At 35.1% G+C, this 16,058-nt stretch overlaps 2 protein-coding genes across 7 annotated transcripts in view; one reads left to right on the top strand and one right to left on the bottom strand.

Annotated features, from left to right (window-relative positions):
• Nucleotides 1-340: 340 nt before the first annotated feature.
• LOC119077174 (methyltransferase-like protein) lies at nucleotides 341-3,127 on the bottom strand. Its single transcript, XM_037184358.1, has 7 exons — nucleotides 2,971-3,127; nucleotides 2,606-2,758; nucleotides 2,352-2,533; nucleotides 2,150-2,290; nucleotides 1,990-2,083; nucleotides 1,761-1,933; nucleotides 341-517 (listed from the first exon to the last, which is right to left on the bottom strand). The coding sequence occupies exons 1-7, from the start codon at nucleotides 3,054-3,056 to the stop codon at nucleotides 378-380; spliced, it is 969 nt and encodes a 322-aa protein (XP_037040253.1). The 5' UTR covers nucleotides 3,057-3,127; the 3' UTR covers nucleotides 341-377.
• A 2,964-nt stretch (nucleotides 3,128-6,091) lies between these two features.
• Nucleotides 6,092-16,058, top strand: part of LOC119076362 (formin-binding protein 1-like) — a 44,012-nt gene continuing 34,045 nt past the window's right edge. For 4 of the 6 annotated variants that reach the window (XM_037183103.1, XM_037183094.1, XM_037183085.1 and 1 more), the window contains exon 1: nucleotides 6,092-6,334. In XM_037183103.1, coding sequence (XP_037038998.1) covers nucleotides 6,311-6,334 — 24 coding nt within the window. In that variant the 5' untranslated portion in view covers nucleotides 6,092-6,310. The remainder of the gene's footprint in view (nucleotides 6,335-16,058) is intronic. The other 2 variants (XM_037183111.1, XM_037183076.1) reach the window with 1 other exon arrangement.

Genomic DNA, 16,058 nt, shown 5'->3' with positions numbered 1-16,058 from the left:
TCTTTTTCGTCGAATTTAAACAAAATTAAGTTGAACTCAGCGGTTCGTTTCGCACAACATAAAAACACACTGTTCACATGCAATGAACTTAACAACAATAAAAACGACCGCGGCTTCACATTACAAAATAAATTGCCCAAAATCAGCACAAAAGATAATTTTCGCAGACGGTGTTATCAAACGCAACAAGCCTCAAGTTTGATATTCAATTACATAAAAAATGGGATTGGATTACCATTTAAATGCTTAATTTCTCTGTACGTGTATAATATCATATGGCGTCATGCGAGTACGACATTGCGGCCTTCAAGTACCGTTCGAAAAATCAACGGAAAAGCGATTTTTGCTAACTTTTTGTTTTTATTGCGGTTTTTGTTTTAACACTTTTTACAATACTTTGTTTGAACCCACACACGGTACATTTTCAACATTTTTCCACGGTTCACCTGCAATCGACGATCGACAATGTTTTGCTGTTCTGTGAGGCCAGCTGATTCGAAGAGGTGGCGAAGTTCATCTGAAAATTACAGATTTTGAGCTATTTTCATTCTGATAATACATTTAGCACTTGTCGGGATTGCTTCGACAGAGAAACATTATTCCATCGGATTTTCGTTTCTATAGAATGTTCTAAACCTCCCTCTTACGAAGTAGGTCTGCTTATGATTAAAAATGTTTTCTCGTATGAGCGTTTTGGTTAGGCTACAATTTGTTACTTGCTATTGTGGTACTTAAAGTAAGTAAAGTCATGACAGTATATGTTTTTGAGATCTGATGTAAAGTATACCAGTTCGACAGTTTTGTGACAGAGGAACTCAATGAAAATTACCGAAATTTTGAAAAACAATTTGGCTTTACAGCGAAAAGGTTTGAAGAAACATAATTCAATCTCATTTTACTCGTAAGAATCCTAATAGAAATGATGTAACGAAGGAATGTCCGACAAAAGTGTACTAAAAGCTCATTATACCACAATTGCAAATCGACGTCCTCCTCTAATATACTATACGTCCCTCCAGGAACTGTAAAGATCTAATCTACTACGATAATAGAACGATAGCCCGTGTGGGTAGGCCGCCTATTGTACATCTCTTAGATCTCTTATCAGAAGCAACTCATCCATCATAAGAAATCCATATTGACCCTATGGGACGAATAAAATTTCAATTAAATATTGAAAGGCCTGTGGTGCCATAGGAAATAAAAATTAGGTCAAGGTCCATCATAGGACACCACTGTTTGGAAATGAAACATGGTTCAATTTTCACTGCCCTCGTCATTTTTTCCTAAAATTTGAGTGTTTACAAAATCAATTGTTGTAAAGGAACATACGGAACGGGGGGAAAATTCTTTAATTCATCTCTAATTTTATGCGAGGATTTTTTAAGGTTTTACAGCAACACAAAAAATTGAGCTTGAATATATATGTCAGCCATCGCACATCGTGGGAAACCGAAGTTGCGGTTAAAGCATTGAGGCAGACGAAGAATGGAATTCAAAAATTTTGTATTGAAAGGTTGTGCCAGCCAAATTTTCAAGTGATCATTTCGAATCGTAATAAAATGGAGTTCGAATTTCATCCCGACAGAAAACCAGAAGAACAAGAAGTAATATGGAAATGAGTAGGAAATAGTAAAGGTAAGGAAATGAGTGGAGTATGGCTCATTTTGACATGTCCTTAAACACCCTTACCACTAAGGAAAAAAAATAAACAATCCAAGCGAAACATCAAACAATTCTACAAAATGCACAGAACTTACCTTGAGTAAAGAAATAAACCCTTGTCCCATCGCCGCGAACATAAAAATTTTCTTGCAAACATTTTCCCGGTTTAAATCGTAACTGGGCCAAGTCATAACGTCCGTAGTCCCGAAGAACTACAATTCCTCCAGGCTTCAAATATTTAAAACATTGATTGGCAACGTGCTGCATCCTAGAACATAATCATTCTGAAACAGTTACCTTAATTCAATGGACTGAGCAACATACTTATCTGGATGTACGCTAGACAGTACGAAAATGAGAACAATAACGTCTATGCTATTCTCGTCAAACGGAACATTCCACTCATCAGCTGTCGCATCTGCAAAGGAAAGGAAAAAACATTTTGTGAATCTATCATATAGCGAACCGTCTCAGGAAACCTTACCTAAAACAAATACATCACATCGTTTAGGATCATAGTCTTCATGTTGCCTCAAAATATTGATAGCATTTGACGAGAAGTCACAACCATAAACTTGCAGTGACTGTTCCGTACTATATTTCAGTATTGGTATGATTGTGTTGCCTGAAAATAATTTTCTAAAATAAGAAACAAAAAGAATTCGGGCAGTAGCAAATGGCATTACCAACACCACATCCAATTTCGAATATTGCACGTTTTTGATTAGGCAAAGTCTCTTGAGGCAAGCTACATGAACTAGCCGATTCCTGGTCTGTTGAAGTATTTGGAAACACCCGTTGTACATTAGCAGCGTTTGGAGCCAATTCTGGGAATTCAGTGAATAGCCAGTGTCGGTCTTTGAAAAACCTTTACAACACACACTGAATTAAGATTCGATCTGATTCTCATTTTGCAACATGGTCAACATGGTCAACATACTTATTTTGATGTTTGTCGTAGAAGCAGTCCCAATACCTATCCGCTTCCTCATCGTACTTCAACAATTCGGCATCCGTAAGGGTGACGGTCGAGTTTTTATCCACATTTTCTCGTGCTTGCTGCTCTTGTTCATCGTCCCAGACTACATTGTCCCTGTGACAGCAAAGCAGAAATCGAAATTAACTCACAAAATTCCAATCCAATCAATTACCAAGCATTAAAGGAAAATGTTTGACTTTGATCGGTCAAGTGTCAATCACCAAGTCGCGGTTTCTTCCGAAATCGAGTGTATTCATGACAACAACGGAAGTCGATTTGTTGTGTGGTTGTTCGTAGGAATAATAATGAAATTAAAAGCTGCTTACCACGCATTATGCTCGAACACATTGTCATCATCATTTAACAATCGATTACCGAATTGTGGACGTTTTGAACAGGTATCGTCTTCCATTCTGCAGAATGTCAACGCGACGTGTGTCTGGTAAATAAATATAACCTAAAAGACTGACATTTTACACTGTAATTTTATAAACTCGCATCCTAGTAACGACATCTGTTCAAGCGTAGCGGAATTGGTCGATTTAGCTAATTGAAGTCGTAAGTGCGCTCAAAAATTCAAAACGAAAATTGAAAAGTTACTGCTGATTAGCTGATTTAGATAGCAACGAAAAATTTCTTTTGATTTCAGCTCTTTTCGCATTGTCTTAAAATATCAAACTTGCATTTGCTGCTAAATTTTCTCAATTGAATTGAATCAATCAAGGAAAATTGATAGCAGATGCAACTTTGACATTTTATGAGAATGCGAAATTAGCTGAAAACAACTTGAAGGAAAGGTTTGTTTTGTCAAGTTGAAATCGTCATATGGACTTTCACAAACCTAATTGGTGCCACATACAAATTTTGATGCCACCGCCTTCGTGATCAATCTTTCAGAACGTTGATGATAGTGTGAAAATACCGAAGACAAGTCAATTACATGTTATAGATCAAGTCCCAGTAACTGTTAACCCGAATACTGACAGTCAAAACCTCAAAACTCTTTAAAAAAAAAATTAATTTTTGAGCTACCATTTAATTTTGTGTTTCGTGCGGATCAACAAAAACATTAAATTTAATAGATTTCAAATGTATAAGGGGCGGAATTATAATTGTTTCTTGTATTGCGTAAGTTTTTCAGCTCTTTGCTTTGCTTAAGAGTGATATCGCCAAAACTTGAACCAATTTGAAAACAATGGTTCGGCGATCCAGGCAAGCTATAGCTCGTTTGAATCGTCTTTCAATTCTAAGAAATAGGGATCTTTTACTTTTTCGGTTATTTTCCCATTTTCGGAGTGAACACGTGAAAAGTGATAGTAGCATGTCCAAGGGTGGTGAAAACAGTTTTTTTGTGATAGCTCAAGATAGACATGTTTTTAAAAGTTGAAAATTTGTAGGAATGTAGGCCTTTGACAGACCTTCATAAAGAGTATAATCATCGGTATGGGCCACCACCCGTTCTGGACTTATGACTCAAAAAAAAGGTCAATGTTTGGACAGTCCTACTGGCTTGCAACAGAATTTATCCGCGGAACTGACTATAGGGTTTTGTAGCTGGATTTACCCTCTTTCGTTCCACATATAATAAACCTCAGATAAATTCTGTTGCAAGCCATAAAGTTAGTCGAAGTAAACTGTCGCTCCAGGAGACCCATATTTTTCAGTGTTTTCAACTTGTTTTTGGTCTTCAAACAGGCTGGAGCGATGGAAATGAAATAAACTAAATCAAAATTACATGTTCAGTTCGAAATTGTCCTAAACCGAGTGATCATTGGTCTTGAAAATTTTGCTTTACTCCTACCTCGTAGTAGGTGGAAAACCTCATTTCTTTGACTTCACAAAATGAACAGAAACTCAATTGGTTGCTACGAATATAGGTTTATAGTAAAGCAGATGTTTTTGTTTGATATGTCTGATCGCTTCAGCGAGTTTACCCAAAAACCAATCTTTGAAACCAGCAAAAGTGCTATCATTGTAGAAAATTTCTTTGTTATTTCGAAAGAGGACTCAATTTCTCAGTTAAATCTTCTAATCGCTCAGTAAGAGGAAATTAGAATCAAAGCTTTCGAGTCCAATTTATCGGATCGATTAATTGCAACCGAACATCGGAAGTTGTTCAGGTATGAATGGAATGAAGTTATGGACGATAAGCCCAGATACTTTTTTTTTGTTTGTCTTCATTCATACAGCTCGTTCGAAAGACGATACACTATCGACCATAATTTCCATCAGTTTCGTTTAAATTTCTTGAAAATTTCAAGCCATTAGTGAAATACTAACAAGATGCTGCTTCACGCGCTTTACATTCACTAAATAAAGAAGGTATATTTTTCAGCATTCTGCAGTCAATGTCCCGTACGACCCCTACGCGAATTCTTAGAGAATTATAGACCTTGGAAATTGCGCTTTTCGCAATTACGAATACTCAAACGAAGTATTCCCAAGGCTGTATACTTTGGGGAGGTCACCAAAATTGAATTTGTATGGCGTGGTGAATTTTTTGTATGAAACGTGGTGTGTAACCCGCGTATCTGCATCTGCGTGACCTCCCCAAAGTATACAGCCTTGAGTATTCCGTCCTATTGAATGACCTGACTACGACAAATCGGTTTTATTATTGTTGCTCGTTTTGTTTCGCGAGGACAGCTGACGCTTTAATTCTTTCCCTTGTGCTTCACGATATGTCATACGGCTGGCTCGCTCTCGGTTTGCTCGAATTCTCGCTTTCAGACGATTTAGCTGTGCATGGACCGCACGAATGTTTGTTAATTGCACGGACGGTAATTGTGAACATTTACTCTTTACTTCCGACTTGTTGTTTCCTAAGACCGTTGCCAAATTGCAACGTTAAAAAGATAGCCTTCAAATGGCTCAATTATTTACCTCTATGTGTAAGCCATTCATACTACCAGGTTAGGGTTCTCTGTGGATGATTTTTGAAATTTCGAATAACCTTGGACTTGATCTACTGAATATTTTCATTTAACTTTTTGGCATATCCTCCTGACCAAGTTAAAATGAATGACCCAAATATTATTACCTTTTCTCCTCATCATAACCCTTTGCTGACGACGGGCCCGTTTTCAATACCTAAAAATTTACGCTACAAATTCGTTATCATTTCTATGAGTGGATGCGTTCTTTTCAGAGAACTCTTGACAAAAACTAAAGTATTTATCCAACTCTCCCCCGTTCAAATAATTTTTTATTGTTTTCAATCATGAAAGAAATATAAAAATGAAAATCCCCTTACCTTTTCCAAAAACAAATTACTCAACTTATTATTTATGAAGACAATGCGACTCAATTATTGATAAATTAAAATAAATTCAGGTCTTGCCAAGCAAGTAAAATTTTGATTTGAAATCGGAGATGGATTCCGTAGAAATTTTTCGTTTGACATTTCGGTGGGAGATAGATTCTGACTGAAATTTTTCATTTTGTACTTGTACGTACTCTTCAGATCGTGTTAGTTGTCGTGTGTTTATCGAAGAAAGCGCAGCGCCATGTTTTAACAATATATAATATTATTGTGTCAGTGCTCAAGTTTTCTATCATTTTTCATTATTACGGAATATTTCTGGTGAATAAAACAAATGTTTTTATGCTAAATTGTGTTTGTGTTTACCACTTCTATTTGGATTACTACCCGAAATCGGATTAAAGATGAATTGGGGCACAGAACTTTGGGTAAGTTGTCGAACAAAATTATTCCACTGTGAAATGCACACCTCACTCGCGACGACTCGCCCTTTTTAATGTTGTTTTTTTTTTTTAAATACATATTCTCGTTCTGTTCCAAAGCTGTTTTCCGTTGTTATCTTAAAGCTAAAAATGCAAAGATGTTGGTTGTTTTAAATTCCATTTGTCATTTGTTTGTGAAAGAAAGATACGTTCGTGCATCGAACACTAGAAAGATTTTATTTCCAAAGTATTCTGTAAACGAAACAGCGACGCAAATTAAATATTCTCGGAATTCTGCATTTTTAACATTTTGCTGCTGTCCAGTCAGCGATCGTTTTTTGTTTGCTGTTGTGTTAGTGTGTTGTCTGAACTTGTTTTGCGCACTATTTTCAACATTTTTATAGTTTTTATCGTGTTTTCATATACATTCAACATATCTAATCTTAAGTGCTAAAGAACATGGTACAAAACATAACTTGCAGAATTGTGCATCATCAGTGTTTAGATGTAAAAATTTAGTTGCAGCCTGTCACATTTATAGCTCGTTCAGTTGTAATTTTACGATTCGAACTCGTTTACAATTTCCCTTTGATCGGCAGCATTTCATTGCGCATAGTTTCCAATCGCAAATCAAGATTTGATATGATGAGTCATCAATTTACACACGTACCATAGCAATTAATCTCAGGATATTACACATAGTTCAACAGAAAAAAAAAAGTTTCATTGCCACGAGCTCTTTAACATTATTCTTGTTTTGTTGTTTTCATCGACACATCAACAGTGTTGAATCAACGACCTGAAATCATATTTAAATGATTGTTTCATTGTAAAATGATAAAACGGAGACATAAACCACTCCAGTGAAACCATAAAACCCTTGAGTGGGAATGACTAATCAATATTTTTGAATGCCAAAAAAGGTGCACAAAAATATTACTGTCAGACTTTCATGAGAAAACGGTCAAAACCGCCAAAAAGCGCCCAACATTTTCTCCATCGCACATATCCATTTTTGAAATTGATAAATGGCTGAAAATAAAACGCGGCCGGTAAATTTAAACGAGTTTTTGCACCCAATCGATGTTAAGATTGAAGTCAAACGTTTAACGAAAACGATATATAAACATGTGCTAATAGACCAACCGGTCTTTCTTATCTCCGGATTGAATCGATTCTACCGAACGAATGGAATACGATAGACTTGTTGGACCTTTTACATCTGTAGATAGTTTTTCTTATGTGCAACGTTCTTGAAGGATCTTATAATTACGACCATCAATCATGTCCATAAAATTTTTGTTTACAATTTGTTCGTTGTACGCTTAGAAGCCAAATTTAGGAAAAGTATATGGTACATACATCAAAAACGTACAATTTAACTGACATAGAAAAAATATATCAGAAATTCTTCGTAACGGTTATGAATGAAACTTTCTTTTATAATGAAAAAAGTATATTCATAAATGAATGATCGTGCACTACATCGCATCTATAAAATTCACACTCTGCATTATTATAGTGTATTACAGACCCACCAACAACAACACTGTTATTTTCCGAATGATGATCATTAACATAAAAGAACTGAATGTAGTAGAAAAACCTACAAAAATCATCAATGTACATTGTATCAAATTATAGCTGGTGTGTAACATGGTGCATAATAGAAAATTTTTTAATTTTTACAAGAAAAAAAATTGTAAATAAAATTTCAAAGCATTGACATTGGTGCTTTATGTGAATGTTTTCTTCAAGAGCCACTCAATGTATAACAGATATTTTTAATGATTATCTTTTAAAGGTTGGGCTTATTATTAAGAAAAAAAAAAAAACTTTTCACAATAGAAATAATATTGTGCCGATTGGCATCGAATGTAAGAACTGCATTCTTGTTTAATTCCAAGAGGAAATTGTTTTTTCAGAGTTTTGAATTTTCTGTTGTTTCAATATTTTTATTTTCTAATTTGTCTGGGGGTATACACACAAACAGAAAAAAAAATCACGTCTCGGTTTCGACTATACATTACGTAAATAAAATGCATGACATGGTAAAAATTCACTGTCCCATGACAAACTTTCCATGAAACTTGTTCGAATTTAACAAAAGCTTTTAGAATCATCATGAGAACATTATTTGTCTTTTCATTTATGACGCATCGGAGTTATTGTTGGAGAGTCTGCACTTGTAGTGGTAGTGACTTTGGAAAACTTTCGGAAAATAGTTTGAGTTCTTGTCAATTTTGGTTATTGCAACTTGGTATTCATTGATTAACCTATTCTAAAGTTCTGTGTAGTTTTTACGAGGGATGGACCATAAGACATTTTAAAACTAATCAACAATTTGGCAAACATTATTGAGCTTTAACATCGATTACCGTAGAATGGAACGTTATTTTATCTAGCGAAGATAATTATAAGCCATTGAAGTAGTACACAGTTAGTGGAAAGTAGACATCTAACAGCTTTAATGAATGTCAAAATTGAAGGCAGCTATGAAGCAGCTGGTTCTTCTCAGCTGAGTCATATTTTAATGCCTGAATTGCTTATTCATAATTAACTATTAGTTTACATACTACGCACTCATACGCGTGCACCGCGTGCACGTAATTGTTAGTAGTAGATCGGTTCATTATACAGTGCATTTGAACTCAAGAAAACCAGCCGGTGTGATAATTTCCGCACAATTTTGACACTCGGTAATTGTACGTGCGAATAAGGAAGTCGAACATATATGCAAGTTCATTAATTTGCCGAAGAGGAGTGATTAATTAGACTAGTTAAAAAGTGGGTGAGCACGTTCAACAATGCTCAGCACCATTACCTAATTTCCTATTATTAAAATGCTTCTTATCAATATATATGTATGTATCCATGGCTGACTATAACGTTTGGTCAGTGAAGTATATGTGTGTTTTAACCGATATTTTCTTTTCTTTATAAAATTAAGTGTGCTGTACAGTTGGTGTGGATGTTGTATGGAGATCAATAACTACTTTCGTAATATACATTTTCCTTCTATTTATTAATTATAGTAATTCAATCTTGGCTGCTAAATATAAACTATGCTTTTCAATAGATTTCGTTTTCGAACAGACCGTCCGTACTGTTGTAACGCGAACACCTTTTTCTTATCAATCATACATACTAATGACCCAATGCATATATCGAATTGAGAAAAACTACATTGTCGTCTTAGTGAAACAGCACACAAAGCTCTGTGCAATGCATTGAATAACATAATTGCAATTCATAATCTCAAGCGCAATACGTAGCTTCTATGATGTGGTATGTTACTTTTACAAACTATAGCGTAATTGTATCGTCGTGATTTTGTATCCCATATTCGATAACTTGGCGCAACATTTTCTGCTTAGACTTTGTTTATTGTACGAGCCATCAGAACAGTCGGAGCGTTTGCTGCGACTGAGCCCCGTACAAACCCGTATATCTATTGCGTACGTGACCCTAGTGCGTCTGTCACCCTACTTTGACCGTAAGCCTATGCGCCGGTTAAAGTAGTTAAAGTAAAATTATTATGTAATGTGTACATCTTAGAAATTGCGCATAGCGCAATTACGAAGCCCCGTACGACGTTCCTTTCAAATAAAACAAAAATTTCAAATAGCCCTAAAATTTTAATTTATTGAGTATAAATACACATAGGGCCTAGTATCGGCCTCAGTCCGAGGATCCAAATTTTTTTTTTCAACTACATTCTATTCGGCCTTTGATTACCTTCCAAATGAAACAAAAAATACGAAAAACGGATGAAATTTGCTCGAGTTATATGTAAAATACACATAGGGCCCTAGTAGCGGCCTTAGTCCGAGGACCCAAATTTAATTTTTTTTCAACAACATTCTATTCGGCCTTTGATTACCTTCCAAATGAAACAAAAATTACGAAAAACGGATGAAATTTGCTCGAGTTGTATGTAAAATACACATAGGGCCCTAGTAGCGGCCTTAGTCCAAGGACCCAAATTTAATTTTTTTTTCAACAACATTCTATTCGGTGTTCGATTATCTTTCAAATGAAACAAAAATTACGAAAAACGGATGAAATTTACTCGAGTTGTATGTAAAATACCATAGGCCTAGTACGGCCTTAGTCCGAGGACCCAAATTTAATTTTTTTTCAACAACATTCTATTCGGCCTTTGATTACCTTCCAAATGAAACAAAAATTACGAAAAACGGATGAAATTTGCTCGAGTTATATGTAAAATACACATAGGGCCTAGTAGCGGCCTTAGTCCGAGGACCCAAATTTAATTTTTTTTTCAACAACATTCTATTCGGCTTTCGATTACCTTTCCAAATGAAACAAAAATTACGAAAAACGGGATGAAATTTGGCCTCCGGAGGTTGATATGTAAAAATACACATAGGGCCCTAGTAGCGGCCTTAGTCCGAGGACCCAAATTTAATTTTTTTTCAACAACATTCTATTCGGTGTTCGATTATCTTTCAAATGAAACAAAAATTACGAAAAACGGATGAAATTTACTCGAGTTGTATGTAAAATACGCATAGGGCCCTAGTAGCGGCCTTAGTCCGAGGACCCAAATTTAATTTTTTTTCAACAACATTCTATTCGGCCTTTGATTACCTTCCAAATGAAACAAAAATTACGAAAAACGGATGAAATTTGCTCGAGTTATATGTAAAATACACATAGGGCCCTAGTAGCGGCCTTAGTCCGAGGACCCAAATTTAATTTTTTTTCAACAACATTCTATTCGGCCTTTGATTACCTTTCAAATGAAACAAAAATTACGAAAAACGGATGAAATTTGCTCGAGTTATATGTAAAATACACATAGGGCCCTAGTAGCTTTTCACTTCTAAGGCCCTAACTCACGGTCCACTCACCCGATTTTAAAAAACTTTTTTTTCCTGGATTGGTATTGACAATACCTATCATTTGCCGTGTCATTTACATTTCCATCGTTTATTTTGCCATAAATATCACCAAAAGACCTTAAATCACTTAGGTGGCCCTAACTCACGAAGGGCCGACCCGAATATGCCCATCTTCGAACTTAGCCTCACTATTTTGACTATCTTTCAGGGAAAAAAAAAATTTTTGAAATCGGATTTGATTTACTCAAGATATCGACGTGACGGACAGACGGACAGACGGACAGACGGACAGACGGACAGACGGACAGACGGACAGACGGACAGACGGACAGACGGACAGACGGACAGACGGACAGACGGACAGACGGACAGACGGACAGACGGACCCAAATTTTTATTGCAGATTCGTCATCTATAAACATAGGCAAACACTTTGCCCTTACCGTCTGCTTCGAATTCCATCAATTACACACGGCATCGTAATCCTATAAGCCCCTTCGTACTTCGTACGGGGCTAATAAGTGGATACGAGTTTTGTACTTATGAATACGTGTAATCATGCCATAAGGTTATTATATTGGTTGCAGGTTGCATAACATAACGATTTATTATATTTTATGGAAATTTGTGATGTTTTTGAGGCTAAGAATAAAATTATGCTCAGAGCTTATGCATTTGGCGGTGGGAAGCGAGAGAAATACATGAATTCCGTATCAATATTTTCAAATGTTGAAAGTGTGTTGAATCAACACCGTTGATCAGTCAATCGAAAATCCAACCGAATTCTGTGCAAAAACCAGATTCCATTCATCGAAATTCAAACCACACAGATTGAACAATACTGAAATAAAAAAAATTTATTGCACATCTCAATGTTCAATTGTATAATACACAGAAATCTTTACGAAATGCTCAAAACACACAGCGAATGCAATTCATTCAATTCAAGCATACCAAACATCTACTGAACTGTAGAAGTAAAAAAATAATTGCGTTTCTGTGGTCGAACTTCATGGATGTAAAATAGTAAAGAAATAACAAATTCGAAACCACTATGTCGTCTTAATTTGAATGGAGTCAAATTTTATGTGGTGGGTTTCCCTCACAATATTTAGTTAACCGAAATCGACGCACACCTTGAAAACTAATATATATTCGTACGTATACATTAGACGGCGTTGACCCCTCCTCTCTTTTAAAAGGTATTACAATAAAACTAAACAATTTTTTTTTCGTTGTTTAATTTACGATATATTTACCCAGTTCAGTGTTGTTATTTCATTGAATTTCAATAATAAAAGGGGCGAGATGATGACTTCGCTGGTGGGCTATTGTGCTTCGTGAGACTCGATATTGGAATCTAAGCTTAAATATGCACCCTTCTTCATAACTTTCATTTCATACAAAGAAAGGTCGTGTGCCGTTCTGTTACATATATAACTTATTTGCCGAAATATGTTTTTATTCGTCATGTAGATTGTTTGGGTTAGGGCATAACCTCTATGCACTTTATTCCATTGGAACCACCGGTCTATCGATATAATATGGCTGTGACTTCATCATTCTCATGATGGTGTTGAATGTCAGTCATACATTCGAAATAAAAGATTGGAGTGGTCATCACAATGACACCCTTACAATATTGTGTCTGCAAGTCTAGTGATATAAATGGAAAGTTGGTATTGGGAAATGCATTTGTTGTGTTCGCCCTTCTCGTTTTATTTCCAATTGGTTCTTTCAGTACAAGCATGGAAATATAAAATCCATCGCAATCTCTATTGTGAAGATAATTTGTGGTCTGTGGATGTTTGTGTACTGAAAAACGTATCAAGAATTGACAACACACTCTTTGTACACATAATGGAATGGTGTTGGATTACATATTTCCGTGTTTGTGCTTAGGACAGTGTTGTTATCAAAACTGCACCAGTTATCGACGTTTTTATGGAAATCGAAATTTATGATTATTGCTCGAAGGTCAAGTGTAACGAATAGACGAGAAAGTTTCGAATTTCAACCGAGAATGTGCCACGCAATATTTGAATACCTAAAAAAAATAAAGCCACACACAAAAACCAGTAACAGGTTCATTCGCACAGTGTGTGGAAAAATTAAAGACAAATAAGTTTTATTAAATTCGAATTCCATTTAGCTAATTGTAAAAATACGACTTTGAAAACATCAATGTCGAATTAAATTGTTCTCGTTTAAAGACAAATAGACAGAAACACACACATTATACAGACAGAAGTTCCATTCAGTGTAAATATCTTTTTAAATTTTCAATACACACAATGCGACAAACGAAGCATAAATGCTTTATTTTAAACTTACACTGCATTCGCCTGACACATTTCAAAACACAATTTTTTTTTTTGTTCGCAGTGTGTTTAATTGAACACTATACAATATCAACTTCAGTGTATGGCGTGAATAAAAACAGTAGTGAATCGAGACATTTATTAATATTATTACAACACGAAATTCGATTTATATTTTAACTGATTTTGTATTTGTTTTTAGTTTTATTGTTGACTCAATCAAATCAATCAGTATTGTATGGAAAAACTGCTTTCAGTGTTCAAATTTAAGAACACAGAAAGGGCGGTTGAACGAATCTCAGGCTGTTGTAGTTCATTATGATAGTTATTTTAGGTTTTTTTTTCTTTGTTTTTGTTTCATAATTTGTGTATTGGTTGATTTTTCTACGATTGTTTTTATACAACATTCTGTTTCGTAACACTTAATAGATCAATCTTTGAAATGATCTTAGAGTGTCGACAGATAAATTTGATTATTTGATTGAAAATGCGGATAGAATTCATTTCTCTTAAGGTTGCATCAAAATCGTTGGTAGATCTTACTATAGTCCAAGTCCGAAGTGCTCGTTTACAATCATCTTCAAAAGTATTTCCAGATAGCCACTCACATATATACTTTTAGAATCTAATTAGTGCCGCATCTTCATAGAGACTAATCGGACCATGATCCAGGTGAGCTGGAATAATGGGGCCTGGAATATGATCGATGGTAAAGGTAAAATACAATTTTTACAAGAAAAAACTTGCCTAATTATGCCGGTAAGGAAAAAGGAGAAAGCTTAATGGTCCAGGACGCTGAATATGCGGCACTGATCTTACTTTAACCTCTACCCACTGACCTGACACATTATTTTTGTGTTGGTCGGATCTCAACTAGTCGGTAATTCCCTTGACTGTTTTTCAATGCACAAAAAATTCGACGAAAGTTGATCTAACCAAAAATAAATTTCCAAAGAAATCGAACTGCTTGTAGAACATATTCTTGTCTGCGTCAAATTAAATGTTCAAAATGTTTTCTATTTTCTTACACAGTCTGTGACGCTTTTGTACTTAAATGAGGTGAAATTGTTCCGTGCAGTAGAGAGTGGCTAGACATATAGGCGGAGGCGGAGATATATAACATTCAATAGGAAAGATATGGTAGACGAGGAAAATCTTTTCAGAAACTTTCTCGTACTTTTCAGTTGACGTCATGTACATTTTTCTTGTTACATAGTTGATGTACATGCAGGAGGAATAATGCCAATTTCTTATAAATATGTAGACGATATGTCAAATCAAAGCAAATATCAAACCCAAACATTTTATGACATGTGCCTCAACTTTTCCAATATTATGTTGAGTGCATGAGTGCATAAATATACAACGTTATGTCTCCTCATTCCTCTCGTCTCGGCATAGAAATTAATTGACTTATGCAATGAACTGAATCTTTTCTTCGTTTCGTTTTTTTTTCGTATAAAAGAAGGAATTTCCTTCAATTTGCTTGCATTTTGCAATTACTTCATCGCAAAGAAAAATAGATAAAAGATCTCTTAATGCATTGCGTCTTGTTAGCTTATTTTAATACACAGACAAAAGAAATGTCCGCATATTATACAACCAACATAGCATTCTCCATGAAAATGCATAATAAATGTATACGTTACGGAAGGCGAGTAATTTAAATGTCAACGCACTTGTGAAACATTTATTTTCTTGCTAAAATGTCTTTTGTTTAGGGTGGGAGTTCATTTTGACTGATTTATAGAAAATTGCGGTGAGTAATTGAATGTGCTAAAGTCTTTTATCAAGTTTAAGTCTGAAGTTGGACCACCAACGTGACTTTTCATTAATTAAAGTTTTTACTTATGACATTGACTATTACACATGATCGACATGTAACACAATCTACGTAACATCCTTTTATTATTGTCGTTCTACTTGAATCATTATCCGAAAAATGATTCACAAGCCAAAGTACTAACTCATTGGCCAATTTCGAGTCGATGAAGCATTACAATATCAGTAAAACGGTTTCAGATCCGAATTGAATTCAAAACGGAAGATTGCCCAGAAGTATATGCTTTCATCACGTTTGAAAACAATTGTTCGTGTCTACCATTAAAACATTCAATTTAAACAGATCGCTACAATTTTATTGTTATTTACCATGCATATATTATTAGCAATGTGTTAATTTTTTGATACACAACAATGTGAGTTGAGTTCTACATATATATTCAAACGATGATAGTCTTGGGTGTACACAGAACTTCTACTTCGCTTTTATTATGTGACAACTAATGTTTCACATAATAATAAGTCTATGAATAGCGAGTTTCTTCTATTTTGTTTTAAGTAACTCCAAACAGAAAATAACAACAACAAAAAATCTTTCAATTCGTTCTGTTCTGATGAATTTATTTTTTTTCCTTTCTTTACACTTGTGTGGTGTGTGATGAAGAGGAAGAGATTTTACATTAAAATAGATAACATGTTGGCGAATCAAGTATCAGCACTTGGTAACACGAATACACGTATACAAGGCAACAGTGCTGT

Source organism: Bradysia coprophila, chromosome III, assembly GCF_014529535.1.
Source record: "Bradysia coprophila strain Holo2 chromosome III, BU_Bcop_v1, whole genome shotgun sequence".
Taxonomy (NCBI): domain Eukaryota; kingdom Metazoa; phylum Arthropoda; class Insecta; order Diptera; family Sciaridae; genus Bradysia; species Bradysia coprophila.
This window is presented reverse-complemented; position numbering and strand designations above follow the sequence as displayed.